Source organism: Camellia sinensis, chromosome 7 (genome assembly GCF_055761805.1).
Source record: "Camellia sinensis isolate YWXY chromosome 7, ASM5576180v1, whole genome shotgun sequence".
Taxonomy (NCBI): Eukaryota; Viridiplantae; Streptophyta; class Magnoliopsida; order Ericales; family Theaceae; genus Camellia; species Camellia sinensis.
The window spans coordinates 64,882,878-64,905,496 of NC_138967.1; the positions used below are offsets into that span (position 1 = coordinate 64,882,878).

The following is a 22,619-nucleotide window of genomic DNA, read 5'->3' on the forward strand; positions in this document are numbered from 1 at the left end:
GGTTTCCGGTTTGGGAGTTAGGGTCAGATTTCTATCTAGCCAAAATTATTTACTTAACTATCTTTGTAATTATATAGTAATTAATTTTTTATGTTTTTTTGTAATTAAAATATTAATACATAATTATATTGTCATTAATTATTTTTATTTTTTATTTTCAGATATTTCCTGAGTAGCAGTTTGCTTCTTGTGGAATGCAGCCGTGTGAAGATTGCGACGAACTTTTGTTTATGAAGAAACTTTTATTTTTGATTTACGTTATTTAGATTTGTGAACAACATTATGTATGTATTATGCAAAATTATGTGGTTGGATAATTTTGATGATGTGTTGTTATGAATGGAAGAGTACTTTAATTATGGATGAAATTTTATTTATATATAGGAATTTTTATATTATTATATAGTTATCGATTTTTTTTAGCTATTTTTATTTAATACAGGTAATTTGCATATTTTTAATAATTTTATTGCTGCATTTTTTGTTAGAACCAGGTTTTTGCGACGGTAGCGTAGCCGTCGCCAATGATATTGGCAATATGAACAAAAGGCCTTTAGCGACGGTACTTTCACCGTCGCAAATAATATTTTTAGAGACGGCACACTTTTCTGCCGCAAATAACAGTATTAACGACGGTATTAAACCCGTCGCAAATAACCATTTTTAGCGATGGTATTTTTACCGTCTCAAATAAACCCTTTTGCGACAGTATTTTCCTGTCGCAAATAACCATATTAGCGACAGAATTTTAGTGTCGTCTCAAAATCTTCAAATTTTTACACATTAATTGCGATAGTTTTTTGCCGTCGCTAAAAGGCATTTTTGCCGTCGCCAATATTTTTGCGACAACGTTTACCGTCGCTAAAGACCTTTAGCTACCCCTTTTTTTGCGACCCCCCTAGTACCGTCGCTAAAAGCTATTTATCGTCGCAAAAAAGCTTTTGAGACGGCTTCTTTGGTATTGGCGACAATATTTTACCGTCGCAAAAAAGTGAATTTTTTGTAGTGATTTAGGGTATTTAAGACTTACTTTGGGCTATTTTCTTGATTTTCCTTTTCAATTTCTTAAATCCACAAGCTTTAAGGTGAGCTCTCTCATTCTCTCTCTTTTCTCTTATTCTCTCTCTTTTTCAGGAGATGGTTTTGGTGTTTGGTTGAGTCCATACCACTTATAAGGCTTAAGGCTCAATATATATATATATATATATATATATATATATGTATATAACAAGTCTATGTATCTATATGGCCAACCAACCTAACTTAGCGAATCAGACGAAATTTCATTTTCAATTAAGCCTCACAGATGACTTTAAAAATTATACTGATCACAATTATGTATTCCGTTCTGGTTTCTGAAGCCTCTAAGACCTTCAATTTGCAATACAAAGCTTATAACCACCCAAACATACCTTAACGAATCAGACAAATCAAATTTCCAATTAACTTTCCCAAATGGCTCTAAAAATTCCCATTAGCATATCCATGTATTCAATTTCGGTTTCTGAACCCATGAAGGTCGGCAATTTCAGTTTTAAAGTCGTAACTCAACAGATAATTCCTTAATTCAACAGATATCATCAAATTAAAGCACATTAACTCATAATTAAATAAAGATAATTTTCTGATACGCATATTGGGGTCGTTACACCACTAGTTTCAATTTCAACCCATCATGACAAACTACAGAATTGCTTAGGCTCAATAGTTGTGTTTCAGAGTCACGTCACTACAACAAAAAGAATTTTTGGCGACGTTTTTTAGCAACCAAATTGAATTTAGTTGCCAATTGTATGTTTTTGGCGACAATATACGTGTTGGTCACCAAAAAATACACCATTAGCAACAAATATCTCAATTCGTCGCCAAAAATGGTTGGCGCCAATTTAATTTTTTGCGCGGGAGCGCTAAAAAAGTTTTGGCGACGAAATTAATATATGGCGACGAAAATGTTTGTCGCCAATTTGGACTTTTTGGCAACGGAATTAAAATAGTCACTGAAAGGTGAATGATATTTATGGCAACAAAATAATTTTCGTCGCCAATGAATTTATTGTCAAAACGACGTCGTTTTAAATCTGTTTTTTTATTTGTTTTTTAATTGACCGAATAAACAAGCTTGACCTAACATGAGTCTTCTTCGTCTTCTCATTCCACAACCTGAAGCGGCACAACAGAAGACAAAGAGGTATGTCTTCTCTCCATCTTGTTCGTCTCTCTTTCCCTCTCCCTCTCCCTCTCACTCTCTCACATTGTCTCATCTTCCACTCTTTCTTCTTTATCATCAATTTCATTCTCTTGTTCGGTATTGCAGAACACAACACAATCAATGGGACTGATTTTTCCCTCACACTCTCACACTCTTTCATCTTCCTCTTTTTCTTCTTTGTCATCAATCTAATTTTTCGAACTGATATTGTGATTTTTCGGACTGATATTGTGATTTTCGGACTGATATTGCAATTTTTGGACTGATATATTCTAATTTTTGGACTGATTTTGGAACTTATTTTTAGGACTGGTATATTCAGAATTTCGGACTGACTTTGTAACTGATTTTGTGTTTTTGGGGGATTGATATTATAATTTTGGGTATGGACGTGAATATATTTGGGGAAAATGCCGATCCGAGTGAAGGAAGAAGAGAGAATCGAAAGGATCATTCGTAACCTTTTGAAGCTTCCAGAGAATCGGAGATGTATCAATTGTAGCAGTCTGGTGTGTGACTTTGCCTCTCTTGTTTTTTTCAATTTGTTTTATGGTTGTTTATTATTTGAATCTAGAAATGTGGAGTTCAATGTGAATAGCTGAGATTCTTGTGATAAGATGATTCGATAGTTTTATAGAATACATAATTCATCAATTTTATGTATTCAATAGGTAAAAATGGTTGCTTCTTGTCTGAATTGATGTATTATATGAGTGAAAACTGAATCCAAGTTCTCTACTTACATATCACTCTAGATTTCTTAATGCTGAATTTGGATCGAGACTACGGAAAACAGACAGGATAGGAGATTCCTTAAAAGTGTTGTTTATATTTATAGCTTTTTTTGCTTTCTTTTGACTTAATTTACTTCATCAAGGAGAATTGTGGGAAGAAATAGGTGAAAAAAGTTATCATTCTAGACACATTTGCGCTGTGTTTGGTTAGGAGATTTAGGAAGAGGTTTGAAAAGACAAAGGAAAAATGTGTGTGAAACTATATGAAATGTAGGCATATTTTTATTTACATTTCATCTACATTTTTCCTTTTCCTTTCCAAATCCCCCAACCAAACACCACGTTAGAGTTTGAAATATAAGAAATGGATTTTTTTTCATATGGTGTTTGCCACTGGGAGGTTTGACTTAAGTTTTGATGTTGTGATGATATACGATCCAGCTAAGGATTCTTTCAAGATAAGATTTTAGTGGGGCATTAGTGCTTGGCACATACAAAAGTCAACGCTAGACCTCATTCTCTGTTTCTATACTTGAATTCTCAACTCACCTTTCTGTGCCATTTGCATATGAACAGCTACAGCTATAATTCTACAAGTTTTGCTAACATTGCACACAACACTTAAATGAATTTTCTGTAGCATCGCTGGCTGTCCATTTTCTTTTTCAGGGAAAGTATTTGTGGAGCTGTCCTAGTTTATTTATTTATTTAACAGGAGTAAGGAGTACTTGTGGTACATCATTCATGGATTTGAAGTGAAATTATTACAATTATGGAAATTTTTTTTTTTTGCTCCTCCGTGGTTCAACAAATGAAATTATAGTTCCATATTGAAGGCTGTTCATAATTCTGAAAGTCCTTTGTTTGGTTCAATACTATGGCTGACATGTGTTCTTTAATCAGGGGCCACAATATGTGTGCACTACTTTCTGGACCATTGTTTGCACCAACTATAGTGGAGTGCAGTAAGTTTTGATCTGTGCCCTTACATTTATTCCTTTCCTACACTTTTCTCAGTTATATTAAGCTGTGTGTGATGCATGTTGAAATTTTGCATGATATCAATGGAAGTCCTGATAAATTGGGTTGTATTTAATTTCATATTACACTGTCAGATTTTAGTTTAGTATATTTTTCCTGGCTTGATTGATTATTCTCTTGATTAATTGTAGTCGGGAATTCTCCCACCGAGTAAAATCTGTGTAAATGGCTAAATTTAATACAGAATAAGTTAATGCTCTTCAAGCTGGGGGGAAATGAGGTGTGTGACCCATTTAAAATAGAGCTGCTTTTTTTTTTGCCGCTCTTTTGTATTCCTCTCTTCTACTGTAAATCAAACCTTTTTGCTTATGATTGGTCAATATGTTTTCCATTTTCATAGCAAGCAAGGGAAATTTACTTCAAAGAGTGGGATCCACAGCGTCATTCATTTCCAGATTGCAGGTGCTTGTGTATTTTAATTGGTGTTCAGTTAGGATACTCCATAAAGATGACAACTTATTCAATTTTTTTTGCAATCCAGTAACCAAAATAGACTTCGAGATTTTATTAAACATGTCTATGTGGATAGAAAATTTACTGGTGGGAGGAGCATGGACAAGCTTGCAATGGTGAAAACAGTAAGTGTCTTACTCATCATCATTTATGCACAACTGTGGTATTTTTTCCCCTTGGAAAGCTTTTCTGACCTCATATTGTTCTGGTCGATATAGAGAAATCCAATTCATGCTGTTCTGTCTCATTCATTTCAATTTCCATTTTCTACTTGGTTTTCTCATAGATAAACTCATCTCCTAAATAAAAAAATATTTCTTTTGTATGCTACAGGAGGAAGACTCCTGTCATTGGCATTCAGGTGAGAGACCTAGTTCTGGACAAAGGAGTGATGACAGAAGTTCAAAATATTATATTGATGATAGAAGAAGTCCAGGGTACAAACTAGACAATGTCAGATCTAGCACTCATAGGAACCGTCCCGTTAACTTTGAGATAGTCGATGACAGGTTTCGAGATGATGGGAATGGAAGTGGCAAGCGATCTGAAATGCATAGGCCTTCTAATGCAGAGTCCAGGGCACGGGGCAAGTCACCAGTTTATCCCAAAAGCAGGAACGTCACCAGTCCCCCAGTAGTGCGCCCAGTCAGGGATATTTTGGGTGATAATGTTCCAAATTTGCAGGTAGGCAAATCTCCTGAAGCAAATGACAGGATAGATAATGAGAGCTCTACTCATGGCAGGGTGACATTAATTACTTAATTACGTAGTGATAGTATTTTGTGTTTACGTGTTATGTGTGTGTTTCCATTATTGTATTTTAGTGTAATTTGCTCAAGATGTCCTCCTTCCAGTAAGATATTACTTTCCATGTGATTCTCTGGTAGTTTGAGAGAGCATTACCACTGGCAATTTTGTGCAGAATCATGCAAGTTGCATAGAATTTACGAGGTGAAAGTATGAATATTCTTATTGGATGGAATCCTATATTCACCATGGCTTATCAATTTGCAACTTTCTTTATGTCATTCTGGTGTAGCAATTTTTATGAAAACTTAATAGTGGTGGCATCCCCTTTATGTTGTTCTCTTTGAGATTCTTGGTTCTGCTGAAGCTGGCCATATCAGATCTTATTCTTTATTGGGCTGATTCTTGTTTCTTGAGACTATTTCATCATTGAAAGCTATGAAATGGTCCAAAACAATTGTCCTGGGCAGGTTGTTGCACTTAGTCTCTGTACAGACTATACTTTCTTACAGATATATAATTCTTCTCTGTATTCTATTAAACCACATAAAGTTGCAAGTACCCAAACTCCTTAGTATTCCTCCATTGACCTAATGCAGAATTGAAAAAATTACAATGGACTGATTTCTGTTGTTTCATGTAAAAGGCGATGAACATCAATAATTTTTAGTTTACACTAATTTTTTTTGTTCTGTCTCCATTCACTGATACCATTTCTCATGCAAATAGGAAACCCAAGTTTTTCGCAATATCTCAACAATGGTATTTTCTTTGCAAAACTAGATGAAATTACATTTTTGTAGTGTTTAAAAGTAAATATTGTTGCTCTCAAATGCAGCAATATTTACTATCGTGACAACTCGTGTGGCAATTGGTATAAATAAGCCGACAGGATCATCGCATTCCCCAAGAGGGTAACAAATGTCTATTTGCTAAGTTCATTTTTGGCTTTTTGGTACTTTTTTGGCAGAAGAATTTTGCTAATAATGTATTTGGTAGCCTAGCTTATTCTGTAATCCTTTGAAGTTAAAAGCATGTTGCATTCTAATCTTTAAATCTTTCTCAGTGTAGAAAACAAAATCTTTGAATGATCCAGGCTCTGTTGATAGGAAATCACAGGAACATAAAAGAGTGAACTCAGGTGAAAATAGTCAAGTTCATTTGCTTGTGTAGGACTCAAGCCTTTGACCTCCTAGTGAGTTGCAGGGATTCCGGTCAACTGTGTTAGCGCCAATTGATCAAAATCTGGATGTGTTGAAGTGAAGATGAGATGTAAAATAATTTAAAAGTTTCAAACCCGTTTCCTGAGATGTAATAGGTAGTGTGTTTCTTCTTATAGACATGGACTTCATCACTTACACCAAATGCTCAAGATTCATCAAGTGCTGCTGCTAGAGACTCATCTCAACCCAGCTCTAAAGTAGTCCAAGATACCACGTCCAGATTTGGGTCACAAACTCTTCTGGTGGAAATGAAGTCTTGTGGGAGGCAGGAACTTCCATCGGTAATTGCAATTTTTCCTAAATGTTCTGCAATTTTGTGGATTTTTGTGTTTTGGCTAAAATTTTGTAAATAATATGAATTAAATTCTACAGGACCTTTTCACTGCAAACCATTCATCATTTCCAGCACCAGTTCCAAGTTGGCAAGTCCATCCACCTTATGGAATGGGATATGGCATGCAGTACCATCCTACAGCCATGGTATATAAACCTGCCAAAATATCTATGTGAAAGAAGTTGAATATCAACTCCAACTATCTTATAATAGTTTCTAACTTACATTTTTCATTTAGTCCATGCTAGCTTTTTCCAATTCAGCAAAATCAAGGAATCCATTTGATCTCAATGATGACAACACTCAAGCTCAAGGTCCAATGGTATGCATATTCAGACTGTTTCTGTTGTAATTTTGTTCCCATATCCAAAAAAGTAACAATAAAAAAGAAAAGAAAAATAAATACAAAGACATTGGAGCATCGAAAGGATCAAGGAGGTGAATATATTTGGGGAAAAGGCCCGTTCGGGGGCCAAAATTGCAAAATGACCACTGAAACCACCGAAACTTGGCACGGATAGCTTGTTCAAGCCTAAATAGAGTTGTATAAGCAAACAGCACCCGATTGGACTTCCCGTTACAAAATTAAAATCAAAATTGTGAAGTTCATATCAAGGCTTTTTTTTTTCAATCTAATATTGTTTTTTCTTTTTTCATGTGACAGATTGGCAATGGTGGAAAATAGTTTGGGCTGTATCAGAAGATTTGATTTTGTGTTTTTGGAAATATTTTGACATAGGATTTTGGTAAATGATTTATGGATTAAATGTTTAGCATCAAAATATTTGGTGTTGTGTTTTTGCAAATATTTTGACATAGGATTTTAGTAAATGACTTGTTGGTTAGATGTTTAACATCAAAATATTTGGTTGTAATTTTGAAAATATTTTGACATAGGATCTGGTAATGTGTTTATGGGTTTGATGTTAGTAGTTTGTAAGTACTTTGGTATGCATGTTTTAGATTGTCAGAGAATTGTAATTATGTTTATTGGGATTTTTCATAGCTATTAATTTTGAATTAGTATGAATGTCTTGCACATGTGTATTATTATTTACATTACATTTGTGTATATATTGTGCACAGGAAAACAGGTGTTTTGGATTATTTTGAACAGGAAAATTATTAAAATCAAAATTTGTGTACTAAATTTTTAGTGACAGGTGGTATTTTGGTCGCTGTTAATATATTTGGCGACAACATATTGTTTTTGTCGCTAAAAGTTAGTGGTTATTCTAAGAACTTTTAGCAACCAAAACTTACTCGTCACTAAAAACGTGATTTTTAGCGACCAAATTAATTTTGTCGTTAAATAGTACTTTTGGCTACGCATTTATTTGTCGCTAAAAATACATAGCCTATCCAAATTTTAACCTTTTAGCAACAAATTGTAATTTTATAGCGACAAAATATATGATTTTTGGCGACCAATTTTGCTTGTCGCTAAATGTCTACCTACGGTGACAATTTCTGATTTCGTCGCCAATACTTTTAGTGACAGGCCTTTGGCGACAAGTTGTATATTTGTCGCCGATTCTTTTGGCGACAAAATTTTGGTCGCCAAATGTGTTTTTTGTTGTAGTGCGTTTTTAAGTTCCTTTCATACCAATTAGTGTATATAAGTGTGTTTGGATTGTTTTGCTTCATTTTTCTGTCATTAAGTCATTCTTTGATTCTGGTCAGTATGGAATCAGTGTCCAATTCAGAGTTCAAAATTCATTCATTCTCAAATTCAATCAAACAAATTGTTTTCAAACTCAAAGTGATATGCTAGTCACGTAATTGATGTGCAAAAACGAAACTGATTTTATGGAAGTCATAGGATGACATCCCCGATTACAGAGACAACAGAAAAGCAAAAAAAAGAGTTGAAGCTGTACTTGCCCACTCCAAAAACAAAACAAACCCAAAAAAAAAAAAAAAAAACCCAAAAACACAAAAAACACAAAAAAAAAAAAAAAAAAAAACAACAACAACAACAACAACATCAACAACAATAACAACAACAACAACAACAACAACAAAAACAAAAAATAAAAGAGAGTAGCATTTTCTTAATTTTTCAACAGTAGCTCGGCGGCGAAGATTACAACAGACTTCATTTGCACACAGCTTCGCTACCTAACTTTATCATCAGCTGCCTCACTTCATCTTTACTCCTTCGAAGCTCTTGAAGACTCTGCCTCGGCCTTGGTAGAGCTCCCGAAGGAGATTATTCCTCGCCGGCCATCAAATTAGTTATGCAAAGAAACTTCGAATCGAGCCACGGAGGTGGCCTGTCGTTTCAGCTCTTTGTTCTACTTTTTCAGCACACTAATTTCTACTCGAGTGTCTTTGTACATACGTTGGAAGGGGGAGAGTTGGAGGATGGAGAGTTATGCATTTAACTAATGTACCTCACACGTTCTGTTCTGCAGACGATGGGACAAGTTGGAGACCGCAGTTACGGTCTCCACACATGACCTCAGCGTACATGAGTTTGCTTCGATGTCAGACTGTGCCACCATGATTTGTTCAACTGACATCGTTAGAAAACTAAAAACAGGAAAATAAGGTGGAGCTCGTGGTTAAGGTTCAAGAGAGTCAGAATCGGTCATCTCTATCGTGGACTCGTTCAGGTCTGGAAAAAGAGTGAGAGAACCGTGTGAAGAAGCCATAGCAGAGGAGAGTAATGCAAAAGAAAGAGGTTGCAGAGTGGTGGCAAAGAAAGTTTGCAGGCTTTTGCTCTACCTCTCTCTCGTATGCCTCAATTTAAGAAGAGAGCGAAGAAGAAGAAGAAGAAGAAGACAAAGAGGATAAACATTGGGATAAGCCATTGAAGAATCGGGGAAGTTTGTCGGTCAGGCGCCGCGATTGTTGAAATTGCGCGCCAGACACGACCCTCGAAGAAGATGAAGGAAGAGAGAGTGAGACAAAAACAGAGAGAGAGGCGAAAAAGTTGTATATGTATATATATTGTATGTTTATCTATTATACATATATATATTTGTGTGAATATGTTGTCACAAGAGTGGCTTGGTTCAGTGGTTCAGTTCAGTGGTTCAGGGTTGAGAGCCTGAGCTTGAGGTCAGAGGTTCGAGCCTCTTATAGCAACGAGTGTTTCTTTTGTTTTGTTTTGGCTTTATGTATATATATCTCTTGTATACCTATATATATATATATATTTGTTTGGAACTTTTGTCACAAGAGTGGCTTGGTTTAGTGGTTTTGCTCAGTGGTTGAGGACTTGTAATCAAAGGGTCGAACCCCGTATCCCATGTCCATGCATTTTGTCTTTTTCTTTTCTCTTTTTGCGTGTTTTGCATACGTATGCTGACATCAACAAACGAAATATGCCTTCTCAGTACGACATCTTCCTACTGACGGCCGCAAACGGAATATTCCCCACCTGTGTATTTTTGTCTGTATATGCATATATGGGTACCGTATGTACATATCTGTATGTATTTTGTCTGTATATGAATATGTATATAGGTATGTACATATTTGTGTGTATTTTGTTTATATACACGATCACACTTGTATCATACATCTATCGTGCGATCATACTCGCATCGTGCATCTATCGCACGATCACATCAGCATCGTGCATCTATCGCACGATCACATCTGCATCGTGCATCTATCGCACGATCATATCCGCATCGTGCATCTATCGCATGATCAAATACCACATCGTATATCTGTCGCACGATCATATCCACATCGTGCATCTATCGCACAATCATATCCCCATCATGTATCTATCGCACGATCATATCCGCATCAAGTATCTATCGCACGATCATATCATTCCGTGCATCTATCACACAATAATCTCACTTCGAGCATCCACCGCACAATTTCAATTCAATCGCGCTATTTTGCGTATCACACAATCTTGTGCAGTTCAATTCAATCGCGCTATCTTGCGCATCACACTATCTTGTGCACTCCCGTGGTCTAGGAGACCTTAAATCCTCTAGAGGTGTAATTCCTTTGGTGTTTGTCGTGCCCGAATGACTTCAAGCGGTCTGGTATAGCCACCTACCTGTGTTTGCAATAAGTTCGTAGGAGACCAACTGCGACGGTGGAAACTAGAGTTCGAATTGCGATGCTTAGAACGCAAAAGGTTCAGAATTTTCGAGACTAAAGTCTAGTTCAAATACCCAGGGGTGTATCCCCGGTTTGAAATCTGTATGACAGCCCCATAGGTTGAGGTAGCGTGTATGCACCTCAATTCTAGATACTGAACTAACCTAGTCTGTCACCCCGTTAGAGAATAGGGAAAGTTGTCAATATGATCAGGAAGAAAAACAACATCTGTGGCTTCTACATGTAGAGGTTACCCCTTGTCATTCTACCATACCTTCTTCCACTAGCGTGAGACGCTTTTGGACTTCGAATCAACCTTTGCTCCTTTCACATGAAACGTGTTAGGATTAGATGTTTACTTGGTTAAAACCTTCCCTCTCTCCGTATGAGATACGGTTAGGTACGCCTGTAGATTAAGGCCGAAATGTACATCATTGAGGCCGTTAATTAGAATCTCTTAACTTCACTTGCTGGTCAAACCGTATATTTTTATGTGTGTTGAGTGTCAATCAGGTTATACATCGTCGGAGCACAAAATGAGCAAAAAGACAGAATTTGGCAGAGTTGACTTTTCCCGCACGTGCATTGACTTTCCCGCACGTGCGTTGACTTTTTCTGGGAAAGTCAAACCGACGTTTTAAACCTGTTTGGACGAGATTGGAAGCATAAAAAGAGAAGAAAAAGGCTGGATTAGGGTTCTGAAAGTTTTTGGACCTAAAGAGGGAGGCTAGGGTTTGCAAAAGAGGAAGAAAGAAAAATCTTCAAGGATGTCTCCCATGGTGATTCCTTCTCCTTCTACTTCCTTCCACTCCTCCATGAGTGGCTAGTCTTCTTTTCTAGGGTTTTGATGAAACCCTAGCCATGTAATTATGTAGTTTTCTCTTTTGATTTTATATTATGTAAGGTTTGAACCATTGTATGGTGTTTTAGAAATTCTTTATATATGATCTTCATTATCTTTTCAAATATTTAACTTTCTGTGATTGTTGAATATTATCCATACATGAGTTTTCTATTCCTTCACATTCAAGGTATGGGACGAACCATGCTACGAGGAACGAGTCGTATCACTACCCTAGTTTAGAGTGAACGATTCGTATTACTTGAGATGGTTCGTGCTCGTACATTGAATGTGATGATCTTCTTGTTAAATGCTTTGAGCTTGTAGTTGTGAAGCATTAATTCGTTCAAACCATAGCATAATTAATTTCAATTGGAAACCCTAATTATGTGGTTAGTGGTGAATTCTCAACCCTAGGATTTTTCCCCAATTTAGTAAATCCAATTTCATTTATTATTGATAATTTAATTCCTTAGTTTAATTTATTTGTTATTAAATTAGGTTATGATCATTCAATCTTTTTATCAAAATTAATTTAGGAATTTAACAATTAAATTAGTTTAATTTCACAATAGTCCCTGTGGATCGATACCTGGACTTGCCATTATTCTGATAGAATTTGGTATAGTTTAGTATTTAATTTTGGTGTGTTCAATGACCCACCAAATTTTGGCGCCGTTGCCGGGGACTTCTGGCGAAATTAGTTAATTTAAAGTTACATTCTTATTTTAATTTTTAGTTTAGGATTTTATGCTTTTGGTGTTGCTAAGTGTGCAGAGTGTTTGAAATTGGAGCTATCATTGAAGTGTAAGCGGAGCGCAGCCGAGCTTAAATAAAAAAAAAAAACCGCAGCACTAAAGTGAGTAAACAGAAGCAAACACTCACAAGCAAAGCACCAAAGTGCTAAAACAGAAGTCAAAGCTCAAACAGAGGTTGGGGACAACGTCTACACGTCAACCTTCCGTAAGACGAGTAAAGCGTTTTCGTTAAACCGCTGTGAGTATTTCTTCCTTTGGTATTTTGCTTTCATACTTAGTGCACAGAGTCGGAACTTGTTGTGTGTTTGGGTAGTGTATGCACGGGCGTCGTTCTTGTCGCCCTGAATTGTGGAGTTTGGACCTTGAACTAGAAAGGACTCTTAGGAGACTTAGGACCTCTGCTCGTATTCCTAGGCTTGAATATTCATACATTGAGCCATTAGAGATGACAGATCCTAATATCCCGAATGAGCCTAACCGGACACTTAAGGATTATTTTACACCCACTGCATATACATCACCATCATGCATCCAATTGCCCAACACCACTGCTGCTCATTATGAGATTAAGTCCAGCACCATACAAATGCTCCCACCATTTCATGGACTAACTCATGATGACCCTTATAAACATTTGAATGAATTTCTGGAAAGTTGCTCGACAGTAAGAATCCAGAATTTCACAAATGAGGCCTTAATGTTGCGATTGTTTCCATTCTCGTTAAAGGATAAAGCCAAACACTGGCTAAATTCTTTACCTGCTAATTCAATCACAACTTGGGACCAATTACAGCAACGGTTCTTGGAGAAGTATTTTCCCATAGGTAAAACCAACCAACTTAGGCGAGCCATCACAAACTTTGCTCAAATGGATGGCGAGCAATTCCATGAGACTTGGGAAAGACTTCGAGACCTTCTCCAACAGTGTCCCCACCACCAAGTGCCTAATTGGCAACTTGTTCAAACATTTTATTATGGCTTAACTGAGCCACACCGCCAAATGGTGGATTCGTCCTGTGGTGGGACATTTATGTCTAAAAATGATGCTGAGGCATGGCAATTGTTTGAGAACCTAAGTGATAATTCCCTTCACCATGCCTCCGCAGCCCGGCAAGTCCGGCAACCCATGGTTGGAGCCCCGAAAAGAGGGGGCATTTATGAGGTCGGGCAAAACCTAGAGTTAGCCCAACAAGTAGAGGCATTGTCCCGCAAGATGGACCAATTATTAGCTACGGGACATGCTCCTACCCAACATGATCAGCCTCAATTTCACGAGGCATGTGTTATTTGTGCGAGCCCTGCTCATGACTTGAGTGAGTGCCCTTCGGCATCACAATTTCCGGAGTTAGTCCAAGAGCATGTGAATGCGGCTCAAGGATTCTCCAACCCGGGTAATAACCCATACTCCAACACATATAATCCGGGATGGAGAAATCACCCTAATTTCTCATGGAGGCCCCCTTCACAAGGCACTTCTTACAATCCGCCACCACCAAGGCAGAACTTCAATAATTTTGCCAACCAATCATCTTACCGACCACCGCAACCGTATAGACCCCCACAACCATACCGTCAACCACAACCCCCGCCTGTCCCTCAGGGCAACTCTACCTTTGAGACTCAGGTGTTGGAAGTTCTTTCAGAACTTAAGGGGTTAGCACCGATAGTTCACTCCCACACTTACTCTATTGCCAAGATAGAGACCCAATTGGGTCAAATGGCTAACAACATGAATCGGAGAGAGGAGGGAAAATTACCAAGTCAAACTGTGGCTAACCCTAAGGGACAATACGGGGCAGAGAGTTCGGGTGGGAATGGTAAGCAACATGAGCAAGTGCAGGCGGTGGTTGCTCTAAGAAGTGGTAGGGAGTTAGAGCCTCAATCTGTTGCGTCTGATGTAACTAGAGTTAGGAAGGGTGACCACGGTGGTTCACCAAGTGAGAGCAAGGGTGAGGGGGAAACACTTAAGAGGGATGAGTTAGTCCCTAGCACTACATATGTACCTAAGGCATCCTTTCCCCAGTGCCTTGATACACCGTCCCCTTTTAATAAGAAGGCGGCATCTATGGAGGCAATGATGGAGGTTTTTAAACAGGTAAAAATCAACCTTCCCCTGTTGGAGGCGATTAAGCAAGTACCATCATATGCCAAATTTCTGAAGGACCTTTGTACGCAAAAGCGTAAATCTAGGACACATGTGTCCCAAAAGGTCCTACTCACGGAGCAAGTAAGCTCCATCTTGTTGAATGACACACCTCCTAAGCTTAAGGACCCAGGCGCCCCAACCATTGCATGCATTATAGGGGACCACTTCATTGATAGGGCATTATTGGATTTAGGGGCTAGTGTTAATTTGTTGCCGTACTCTGTGTACGAGGAATTTGGGCTTGGCGAGTTGAAGCCTACGACTATTACTCTTCAGTTGGCTGACCGGTCCCTCAAAGTGCCATGGGGCATGATTGAGGATGTGCTAGTTAAGGTTGATAGGTTCTACTTCCTTGTTGACTTTTTGGTATTAGATATGGAACCGGTAGCCAGTTCTAGGAAACAAATCCCGGTGATTTTGGGTCGACCTTTCTTGGCTACGGCCAATGCATGCATTAATTGTCGGACCGGGGTTATGGAAGTTTCATTTGGTAACATGCAAGTGAAACTTAATGTTTTCCAAGCATCACAACAACCTCATGAGAGAGAGGAGTGCTTATTAGTGGATGTTGTGGATGAGATTGTTGAGGAGGCTTTGCCTTCCATTCTTGTAGAGGACCCTTTGGAGGCTTGTCTAGCTCATTTTGGGTTTGAAAATTTTGATATAGATGGGTCAGTTGAGGAGGTGAATGTCTTGCTTAATTCTTTTTCTACACCGGATTTTCCTCCATGGAAAGCCCGGTTTGAGTCACTTCCTCCTCTGTCGAGAGAGCCTGCCACACCTTCTTTGGTCACACCACCTACACGTGAGTTGAAGCCACTTCCGGCCACACTCAAGTATGCATTTTTAGGGCCCCAAGATACTTTACCGGTCATCATTGCATCTGACTTGACTGCAGCGCAGGAGAGTCAGTTAATGAGTGTTCTAGTGGCACATCGGAGTGCTATAGGGTGGTCAGTGGCTGATCTGAAAGGGATAGATCCCTCCGTGTGCATGCATTATATACACCTAGAAGAGGACACCAAACCTTCTCGCGAGATGCAACGGAGACTGAATCCTAACATGAAAGAGGTGGTGAAGAAGGAGGTTTTGAAATTGTTGGATGCGGGTATTATATACCCCATTTCAGATAGCAAGTGGGTAAGTCCCACACAAGTAGTGCCCAAGAAATCGGGCATCACTGTTGTTGAGAATGAAGGAGGAGAGTTAGTCCCCACACGGACCACTACTGGGTGGCGAGTGTGCATTGATTATAGGAGACTAAATTCCTCGACTAGGAAGGATCATTTTCCCTTACCTTTCATTGACCAAATCCTAGAGCGGTTAGCGGGGCAGGGTTTCTATTGTTTTCTTGATGGCTATTCGGGGTATAATCAAGTCCCGGTGTACCCCGCTGACCAGGAAAAGACCACATTTACATGCCCTTTTGGCACTTTTGCCTACAGGCGCATGCCCTTTGGGCTGTGTAATGCACCGGCGACTTTTCAACGGTGTATGATGGCTATTTTCTCCGACATGGTGGAGAAATTCTTAGAGGTTTTTATGGATGATTTTTCGGTGTTTGGACCGTCTTTTGAGGAATGCCTTAGGAACTTAACTAGAGTGTTAGAACGATGTACTGAGGCAAACCTAATCTTGAGTTGGGAAAAGAGCCATTTTATGGTTCGTGAGGGTATAGTGTTGGGACACATTGTGTCCCCTCGAGGTATAGAAGTTGACAAGGCTAAGGTCGACATCATTGCAGGCCTTCCTCCACCCAATTCCGTGTGTCAAATTAGGTCTTTCCTAGGGCATGCAGGTTTTTACCGTAGGTTCATCAAAGACTTTAGTAAGATATCACGTCCTTTGTGCAGTTTACTAGTTAAGGATGCGCCTTTTGTCTTTGATGAAGCATGCTTAAAGGCATTCGAAACACTAAGAATGGCTTTGACCACCGCCCCAATCATGAAATCACCAGATTGGTCTCTTCCTTTTGAAATCATGTGTGATGCTTCTGATTATGCTGTCGGGGCTGTGTTGGGCCAAAGGGTCAATAAGGCACCATTTGCTATATATTATGCTAGTCGCACTCTCTCGGATGCTCAATTGAACTACACTACTACCGAGAAAGAGTTGCTAGCTGTGGTCTTTGCCTTAGACAAATTCCGATCTTATCTCCTAGGTTCCAAGGTCATAGTCTTCACTGATCATGCCGCTTTGCGGTATTTACTATCTAAGAAAGAGACCAAACCTAGGTTGATTAGATGGATTTTGTTGCTTCAGGAATTTGATTTAGAGATCCGTGATAAGAAAGGATCTGAGAATGTGGTGGCGGATCATCTCTCTCGAATCCTCGTTGAGTATAATAGCGACCCTCTTATTTTGCAGGATTCGTTTCCGGACGAACAACTTTTTGAGCTGTCACAAGCGAGCCCCCCATGGTTTGCACATATTGTGAATTACTTGGCCATTGGGCAAACTCCGCAGAATTGGTCTAAGCAAGACAAAGACCGATTCTTTTCACAGGTCAGGTATTACTTTTGGGAGGATCCGGAGTTGTTTAAATATTGCTCCGACCAAGTGATCCGACGGTGTGTGCCGGAGAGTGAGGTGCATAGCATTCTTACATTTTGTCATTCTTCTACATGTGGCGGTCATTTTAGTGGGCATAAAACGGCCGCCAAGATTTTACAAAGCGGGTTTTACTGGCCCACAATTTTTAAAGATGCCCATCAATTTTGTAAAACTTGTTTGCACTGTCAGCAAATGGGTTCGATGTCTCGGCGTGACATGATGCCAATGTCCCCTATTCTTGTGGTAGAAATATTTGATGTTTGGGGAATTGATTTTATGGGCCCTTTCCCGTCGTCGTTCGGGTTTGAGTACATTCTCTTGGCAGTAGATTATGTGTCGAAGTGGGTGGAGGCGATAGCTACCCTAACAAACGATCATAGAGTGGTAATCAAATTTTTGCATGAAAATATCTTTAGTCGTTTTGGGTTTCCTAGAGCCATAATAAGTGATCAGGGTACACATTTTTGTAACCGGTTCTTTGAGTCGGTAGTTAAGAAATACTCTATCACTCATAAAGTTGGCACTCCATACCACCCTCAAACTAGTGGCCAAGTAGAAGTCTCGAATAGGGAGGTAAAGCACATAATTGAGAAAACGGTGAGACCGTATAGGAAAGATTGGTCACAACGGTTAATTGATGCATTATGGGCTTACCGCACTGCTTATAAGACACCCATTGGGATGTCACCATATAGAGCAGTGTTTGGCAAAGCTTGTCATCTCCCGGTTGAACTTGAGTATCGAGCATTGTGGGCCATAAAGAAGTTTAACTTCGATATGGCCGCGGCTGGGCTCAATCGGAAATTGCAACTCAATGAGCTGGAGGAAATCCGGAATGATGCATATGAGAGTTCGAGAGTTTTTAAAGCTCGGACTAAGGAATTCCATGACAAGCACATTAATAGAAAATCTTTTGAACCCGACCAAAAAGTGTGGCTTTTTAATTCTAAATTGAGACTCTTTCCGGGTAAGCTAAGATCAAGATGGGATGGCCCTTTTGAGGTTGTTGAGGCATTTAGTCACGGCGCCGTTGAGGTGCGGGATCCAAGAACTGGCCACACTTTCAAAGTGAATGGCCAAAGATTGAAACCATATATAGAGGGGATTGGGAATGGGGATATGATTGAGTCCATTGCCTTGATGGACCCATTTTACTATGATTGATAAATTGATTCCTTGTTCTGTTTTCTTTCCCTTCTATGCTATTTTGTTTTTCTGTGTTCTCGTTATGCTTTACTTGTGTCTAGGAGACTTTAAATCCTCTAAAGGTGTAATTCCTTTGGTGTTTGCTGTGCCCGAACGGCATCTGACGGTCTGGTATAGCCACCTAACTGTGTTTGTAGTGAGTTCCTAGGAGACCAACTGAGACGGTGGAAACTAGAGTTCGAATGGCAAAGCCTAGAACACAAAGGTTTGGGATTTCCGAGACTAAAGTCTGGTTTAAATACCCAGGGGTGTGGAGATTGCTTCAAAACTACCTCGGCTTGAACTCTGTATGGCAGCCCCATAGATTGAGGTAGCTTTATGCGCCTCGATTCTGGATACCAAATCAACCTAGTCTGTCACCCTGTTGGAGAATAGGGAAAGTTACAAATACAGTTAGGGAGAAAAGTAGTACCCGTGATTTTCGCGTGAAGATCATACCTTTAGTGGGCATTCCGTGTTCTTTTATGCTATATTTATTCCGGATGTCAACTAAAAGTAGAAATGTTTATTTTCGGTGTTTAAAACCATACTTCCATGTTTATTTTCTATGTTTATACTTGATCATTTAAAATATATATATATATATATATATATATATTTCCTCTATGTTTATACTTGATCATAAAAAATAAATAAATAAATAAATAAATAAATAAAATAAATAAAAATAAATCGCCGCACGTGCGGCCTGGGCCCCGCACGTGCGGGAAAATTGGGCAAAGCACTCTGCTAAATATACAGGTGCGGGAGGTGTGCGTTGACCAAGCCGCACGTGCGGCTTGACTCCCGCACGTGCGGGACGCCGATTTGCATATAAAAAAAAAAAAAAAAAAAAACGGACTTGAAATCGCCGCACGTGCGGCTTGGGCCCCGCACGTGCGGGAAACTTTGCAAAAACTCAGCTTACACTCTGCTTTAAAAGCAGGTGCGGGACGGACGTGCGTTGACCAGCCGCACGTGCGGCTTGACTCCCGCACGTGCGAGAAGAAGAAATTAAAAAAATGAAAAAAATAAAAAATAAAAAATGTTTTGTTTTCTTATTATTTTTATTCTCATTTACTAATTTATTTTATTTTATTTTATTTTACTTTAATTTTTCGTTTCAAAAATAAAAAAAAAATTAAAAAAAAAATTAAAATAAAATAAAATAAAAAAAAGTTTTGTTCTCTTATTATTATTATTTATTTATTTATTTTATTTTGTTATTTTCATTTACTAATTTTATTTAATTTTAATTTTCGTACTAAAAAAAAAAAAAAAACCCATCTTATCTACTCTCTCTCTTCCAATCACTCTCACACTCTCAGATCTCTCTCTCTCTCTCTCTCTCTCTCTCTCTCTTATCCCCACAAACTCATCTTCTTCTTCTTCTTCCTTTTTCTTCTTCTTCTTCTTCTTCTTCTTCTTCCCTTTTCTTCTTCTTTCTTCTTCCTCACCACCATCATCTCACCATCGGCACCACTTCCCTCTCCGTCCAGCGAAACTCCGGCGACCACCATTTTTTCCGGCGAACTTCCATTCTTTTTCTCTCTTTCTCCACTTTTTCAAGGTAATTTTTTTCTTTTTTTCTTCTTTTCTTTCTTTTTCAAAGATTTGTGAAAGTAGAAATTATTTTGTTTGATTTATTTATTTATTTATTTTATCTGGATCTAGTGTAAAAAAAACAAAAAAAACAAAAAAAAACAAAAAACAAAAAACAAAAAAAAACAAAAAAAAAACAAACGAAAACCAGACTCGAGCTCGGCTAAGGAGAAGGATGAGGCCGCACGTGCGGCCTTGACTCCCGCACGTGCGGGGTGAAAAAAAAAAAAAAAAAAAAAAAAAATTCATAAATATTGGTACTAACACTAATCCTAATTTAGTTTTTTTTTTATTATTATACTTGTTTTATTTAACTGCTTCATAGTGATTCTGGGTTAATTTACTTAGTTAGTGAACTTTAGTTTTAGTTTTATTTTATGTTATTTTATTTTATTTTATTTTTTTTGTTATATACTTGTGTAGTTAATAATTTTCTTTTAATCTTATTCTATGATGTCATTGTTCATATAAGTACTAAGTAGTTTAATTTATATTTTATTTTGTTTTGTTTTCTGCAATTTTTTTTTACTTTTCTTCTCTTCCAAAAAAAAATATAAATAAATAGATAAATATAAAAAAAAAAAAAGTAAAAAAAATAAATAAATAAATAAATAAATAAACATGTTTAGTTTTGGTTGTTTGATTCTATAATTTAGTCTATTTTGTAGTTTAGTTATTTTATGGTCTAGTTTTGTTTAGTTTATTTTATAGTTTAGTAATTTAATTTCATAACATGTTACTTCATTTATTTAATTAATTAATTTCGTTTTTACAAAAAAAAAAAAAAATGGTGGGAATTGCATGTGGTACATTAATGGGCAACTTTGTTCTTTCATAATTTAGTTGGTTCTCATGCTGGTTTTATGGGTATCTGTATTTCTTGTTGGTGTGTACAGGATATGAGTCGCCGTGTCACTGCTCGGGCCTCCAAAAAGGCCAGGGGTGCCTCCTCTTCGGCGCCACCACCACCACCATCACCACCATCCTCGCCACCACCACCAGGAGACTTGCCTCGGCCGGAGTGGGCTTCACGGCCTCTTCATAAGCTCACATAGTTCAACCTGCCATTTTTTCAGCAGGACGAGGACACTACTTGGGCGGTTGAGCAGCTCCGACTCCGGCAACAGTTGGGCATTTGTGCTGTGACAGCGCCCACTTATCCTCGTCTGGTGCGCCTATTCTACCAGAACCTGCATGAGACACCCACTGCGGTTGGCCTGCTCTCTGACATTGATGGTCATGTTGTTCACATCACCTCGGCCATGATTGCCAAAGTGTTAGAGTTTTTCGCCAAACCGGAAGATCAGCCTTTCCCGGAAGTTGAGGATCGCCAACCCGTCCCTCGCCTCATCCAGCAATACTTCCCGGGAGCCCACGGTGACCCCAGTTTCACATGCTTGCGGCGAAGCAAGCTACCTAGCCGCTTGCTTCTCCTTGATTCCGTGGTCATAAGAATGTCCTTCCACTTGGGCATCGAGCTGAGCGTCGTTTGGAGTTTGTGCGGGTTTTACACGGGTATCAGCTCGGCTATCAGGTCCCGCTTGAGGATTTCATTTTGCTGCATTTGCAGAAATTTCTACGGGAGGCAGTTCGACCTACTCCTCTGCAGAACCTAACTTGGCCCCTACCATTCGCCAATTTGTTGACACTGGTGTTTGAGCTGACCCACCTCCCCATTGCTGAGGATGAGGAGATTGATCGAGGGTATCCGACATTCGGCCGGCGGGAATGGCAGCACAGCTTATCTCGCATCCCGCAGCCGGTGGGTGCCCCGGTTGAGGAGGCCCAGGACCCCGTCCATGACCACCCGGCTCATCCTGTTCCCCCTGTGCCTCCCCAAGGGGACCCACTTTACATGACTCGCGAGGAGTACTTACAGCTTCAGCACTCTGTCGATCAGGTCCATCATACTCTTCGTGATCACCACCAGAGTCTCATGGAGTTGCGCACGGATTTCCAGGCTTTTCGCGACTATTCTCAAGCGCGTTTCGACCAGCTCCACGCCGACAACCTCGCCATCCAGCAACAGGGTCAGGATAATGCCTTCGAGACGCGCGCTTTGATGCAAGCCTTGTTTGCCCAACATTTCCCACCACCACCACCACCACCGGCTTCTCCCTAGTACCAGCCTGTCTATTGCTTTATCTCTTTTATTTTTATTTTTATTTTCCTTTTTCTTCAAAACAAAAAAGAAAAAAAAAACAAAAACAAAAAAACAACAAGCGAGTGAAGTGTGTATATGTTACTCTCTGCCTACCTGGATGTGCACCTACAATTCTGGTAATTTTCTCTCATTTCTTTTTACTTTTCCATTGAGGACAATGTCATATTCAAGTTGGGGGATGAGGGTTATATTTTATTTTGTGTATTCCTATTTGGCTCATAATTCATGCTTATACCTGTTTCACTTGACTGCATTACTTCACCTGATGTGACTTTTTGCTAGTAGGGTGATGATATTTGCATATGTTATTTGGAGATCATAGTAGACTTGTATGAAAAGGATTTATTGGGTAGATACTTGCATGCCATGTTTGCACGAGGAGAGTTGTCTGTGTTTGTGATTTTAGTACACTTGTCATGAGTATGCCTTAATTCACATGAGCACACTATCATAGCAGTAATCTTTTTATTATAATCCCTGGTGTACATCATTGATAATAGTTAGAGTTACAGAAAAGAATAAATGAGGAGCCAAGATTCTAAAAAAAAAAAAAAA

General features: G+C 38.8%; 2 protein-coding genes and 1 long non-coding RNA gene across 6 annotated transcripts in view; all 3 read left to right on the forward strand.

Moving 5' to 3' along the window:
- LOC145795133 (uncharacterized) overlaps positions 1-545 on the forward strand; it is a 31,544-nt gene extending 30,999 nt beyond the window's left edge. The window contains exon 3 of the long non-coding RNA XR_014335422.1: positions 162-545. This is a non-coding gene — a long non-coding RNA (uncharacterized LOC145795133). The remainder of the gene's footprint in view (positions 1-161) is intronic.
- A 2,033-nt stretch (positions 546-2,578) lies between these two features.
- LOC114308105 (uncharacterized) lies at positions 2,579-7,782 on the forward strand. Of its 4 annotated transcripts, XM_082878055.1 has the most exons (10): positions 2,586-2,718; positions 3,847-3,908; positions 4,116-4,204; positions 4,325-4,386; positions 4,466-4,562; positions 4,771-4,874; positions 4,947-6,688; positions 6,780-6,887; positions 6,980-7,063; positions 7,406-7,782. In XM_082878055.1, the coding sequence occupies exons 3-7, from the start codon at positions 4,178-4,180 to the stop codon at positions 5,197-5,199; spliced, it is 543 nt and encodes a 180-aa protein (XP_082734181.1). In that variant the 5' UTR covers positions 2,586-2,718; positions 3,847-3,908; positions 4,116-4,177; the 3' UTR covers positions 5,200-6,688; positions 6,780-6,887; positions 6,980-7,063; positions 7,406-7,782. The 4 variants fall into 4 exon arrangements, with proteins under 4 accessions (XP_082734182.1, XP_082734180.1, XP_082734181.1 ...); XM_082878056.1 differs by lacking the exon at positions 3,847-3,908 and having other exon boundaries at positions 2,579-2,718; XM_082878053.1 differs by lacking the exons at positions 6,780-6,887; positions 6,980-7,063; positions 7,406-7,782 and having other exon boundaries at positions 4,771-5,409.
- A 6,697-nt stretch (positions 7,783-14,479) lies between these two features.
- Positions 14,480-22,022, forward strand: LOC145795856 (uncharacterized). Its single transcript, XM_082880784.1, has 8 exons — positions 14,480-14,784; positions 14,959-15,467; positions 15,915-16,173; positions 16,744-16,798; positions 17,183-17,819; positions 20,797-20,933; positions 20,977-21,345; positions 21,471-22,022. The coding sequence occupies exons 1-8, from the start codon at positions 14,480-14,482 to the stop codon at positions 22,020-22,022; spliced, it is 2,823 nt and encodes a 940-aa protein (XP_082736910.1).
- Positions 22,023-22,619: the final 597 nt, after the last annotated feature.

What these genes read in the sequence shown, in the direction of transcription:
- LOC114308105 (XM_082878054.1), top strand. Translation starts at nt 4,178, where the DNA reads ATGCTCTTCAAGCTGGGGGGAAATGAG. An exon ending in TCAAGCTGGGGGGAAATGAG is followed by an intron (nt 4,205 to 4,324) that starts GTGTGTGACCCA and finishes CCATTTTCATAG; the next exon opens with CAAGCAAGGGAAATTTACTT. An exon ending in CATTCATTTCCAGATTGCAG is followed by an intron (nt 4,387 to 4,465) that starts GTGCTTGTGTAT and finishes TTTGCAATCCAG; the next exon opens with TAACCAAAATAGACTTCGAG.
- LOC145795856 (XM_082880784.1), top strand. Translation starts at nt 14,480, where the DNA reads ATGGAGGCAATGATGGAGGTTTTTAAACAGGTAAAAATCAACCTTCCC. An exon ending in CTTGACTGCAGCGCAGGAGA is followed by an intron (nt 15,468 to 15,914) that starts GTCAGTTAATGA and finishes ATTGTTTTCTTG; the next exon opens with ATGGCTATTCGGGGTATAAT. An exon ending in ACCATATAGAGCAGTGTTTG is followed by an intron (nt 17,820 to 20,796) that starts GCAAAGCTTGTC and finishes TGGTGTGTACAG; the next exon opens with GATATGAGTCGCCGTGTCAC.